The sequence below is a fragment of the Orycteropus afer genome, unplaced genomic scaffold (assembly GCF_000298275.1).
Source record: "Orycteropus afer afer isolate SDZICR_OR568_19922 unplaced genomic scaffold, OryAfe1.0 scaffold00292, whole genome shotgun sequence".
In the NCBI taxonomy this organism is placed as follows: domain Eukaryota; kingdom Metazoa; phylum Chordata; class Mammalia; order Tubulidentata; family Orycteropodidae; genus Orycteropus; species Orycteropus afer.
The window spans coordinates 371,129-374,141 of NW_006921879.1; the positions used below are offsets into that span (position 1 = coordinate 371,129).

General features: G+C 40.0%; 1 protein-coding gene across 1 annotated transcript; it reads left to right on the forward strand.

The window, feature by feature from the left end:
* Positions 1 to 2,059: 2,059 nt before the first annotated feature.
* On the forward strand, positions 2,060 to 3,013 carry LOC103205726 (olfactory receptor 11H6). Its single transcript, XM_007951114.2, has one exon. The coding sequence runs from the start codon at positions 2,090 to 2,092 to the stop codon at positions 3,011 to 3,013; it is 924 nt and encodes a 307-aa protein (XP_007949305.2). The 5' UTR covers positions 2,060 to 2,089.

The window sequence follows — 3,013 nt, forward strand, 5'->3', positions numbered from 1 at the left end:
TATTAGAAGCCTGGTAACTGTATTTTTCAATAAAACATGATGGCATGTGGTCTGGCAAATATAAGTATAGTTGAAGTAAGTATATTTGACATTATAACTCTCCTAGAAATTTTGATGCATATGGTTATCATAATTATAGTCCAGTGAACCAAATCTCATGGACTAAATTTATATTTTCATAAAAATCATGTTTGTTAGACACAGTTTTTTTCATCTTTCTAAAAAAAAAAAAAGTGTTAATACAAATATCCAAAATAACCTTGACAATAAAATGTTTCTCCTTCTGGGTTTCCTCCATGTGTGATCAAATACTTAGAAGCAGGCTTCTTGCTCTCTGCAGATGGTTTAAATGGCATAAGGATGGAATTTGGTGAGTATCTTAACAATGACTTCAGTAAACAATATGTCAGTTATTCTATTTTTAAAGTTAATATATTGTTGAATTTAAAATACTGATGGTGGCTTATCCAACCAAACATTCTGACTTTTAACTAGCAAAGTTTAGAACATAGAAATCAACCTGGACCAATAGTTTCAAGAAGGTTGCTTGAAAAATATCCAGGTTTAAAATTTTGTCTCAAATTCTGATTCAGCTATCATCAGAAAGATATTTGTGGTGTCTGCACATCCTAAGAAAGAGCTCTGGTGGTACACTGGGTAAGGTATATTTGGCTGCTATCCAGAAAGTCAATGGTTCAAACCCACCAGCTGCTCCATGGGAGGAAGATGAGGCAATCTACTTCCATAAAGATTTACAGCCTTGGAAACTCATCATGAATCAGAATCAACTCAGTGACAGTGGGTTTGGGTTTGTACATCCTAAAGAGAACCTTCTATTCTTTATTTAATTGGGGTGAAAGCAAGATTATGAAGGAACTTAAATTGCTGTGTTTAGGGCTTAATTCTTGGCAAAAATGAAAGCACATGATTGTATACACTAGAGAAGTTAAATTTACCCAGCAGCAAAACACCAAGCTGCCACAAATGTCCAGTCATGACTGTGGAATTGTGGAACAGCACAGCTTCTTCAAAAAACAAGCCAGGGAAAATGATGGCAAAATAAGTGATGTATACTGCACATGACAGCTGTCTTCAGTAATTACCCACTCCATGGACCAAGAATTAGACTTATTTTGTGTAGCTTCAAAAAGGAGTCCCAGGCAGTTTGTGCAAAATAAAGAAGTGCTTTGAGAAAACCAGAGCTCCTCAAGCAGGAAATGGGTGGAAGTGTTCAGCAACTTCAGACGTCACCTGAGAGATGTGATCTAGAGGGAACCAGATTGGTGATTTGCAAAACATTTTTACAGAACCCAAAGGGCTCTGTAGCACCTCCTTGGGAACAGCAAAGGCAAGGGAGTTTAAGGTTACTTCCTACCTCTGTTCTCATTTGCTTTTATTGAACATCTACATAGGAAATTCTAAGAAGGTAATTTAACAGCTATTTTTCCTTTCAAATTTATACTCAATTTTGCTTCAAAGTAAAAGGGTGGTTCCAAAGTTTATACTTGTATGTAAGATATCTAAGAGGCACTGATTCTATAGCATACTGCCTAAGGCATTTGACTGCTAACCAGAAGGCTGGTGGTTCAAACCAACCAGCTGCTCCTTGGAAGGAAGGTTGGGCAATCTACTTCCATAGTGAGAATGCCTTGGAAACCTAAGGAGGGGTTGCTATGAGTCAGATCCGACTCAACGGCAGTGAGTTTGGTTTTTGGTTTTGAGACTTCAGGTTACAGGAATATTTGAAATGAAGTGGTGTTTGTTCCAAACCAACCTCCAAATGAGTCAGTATATCTGGAAATTATTGGCTTTGCACATTTGACTAAATGCATTAACTCTCTCTGAACTTCAGTTTTCTTATCTGCAGGGAAAACAGGACAGAGAGAGAGAGTTACATAAATAAAAAGCATAAATAAAGCATACCTCTCCTTCATTACAGTTCAAAGGTCATGAGGAGGACCAAATGAGATAATGTATTTGAAAATGCTTAGTACATTTTTGAGCAATTATTAGCATAACTTACAAATGTTCATTATTCATTCTTGGTCTCTTTGTTTCTTGAACAGCTTTGAGGCACCAGAACAGAACCATGCATGTTGTGACTGAGTTTGTCCTCCTGGGTTTCCCAGGTCAAAAGGAGACACAGAACTTCCTGTTCTCACTAATCTTGGTGGTCTATCTCCTGACCCTGCTGGGGAATGGGGCTATTGTCTGTGCAGTGAAATGGGACAGGCGTCTCCACACACCCATGTACATCTTCTTGGGCAACTTTGCCTTCTTAGAGATCTGGTATGTCTCCTCCACTGTCCCAAACCTTCTGGTCAACATTCTTTCTGAAGCCAAGACCATCTCTTTCTCTGGCTGTTTCCTCCAGTTCTACTTCTTTTTTTCACTGGGTACAACTGAGGGTTTCTTCTTATCAGTTATGGCCTATGATCGGTACCTGGCCATCTGCCGTCCACTGCACTACCCTTCTTTCATGACTGGAAAGTTCTGTGTGATCCTGGTCTGTGTTTGCTGGGTGAGTGGATTCCTTTGCTATCCAGTCCCCATTGCCCTCATCTCCCAACTTCCCTTCTGTGGACCCAATGTCATTGACCACATTGTGTGTGACCCAGGCCCATTGTTCACACTGGTCTGTGTCCCTGCACCTTTTATTGAACTTATCTGTTACACTGTCAACTCAGTGATTATCTCTGGGCCCTTCCTCTCCATTTTGGGATCCTACACTCTGGTGCTCAGAGCTGTTCTTCGTGTTCCCTCCGGAGCTGGTAGAACTAAAGCTTTCTCCACATGTGGGTCTCACCTGATGGTGGTGTCTTTATTCTATGGAACTCTTATGGTTGTGTATGTGAGCCCAACATCAGGGAACCCCGCAGGGATGCAGAAGATCATCACTTTGATGTATTCAGCAGTGACTCCACTATTAAATCCCCTTATCTATAGTCTCCGAAACAAGGAAATGAAAGATGCTTTAAAGAATGTCCTGGGATTGAGGATTAGCCAAAACTGA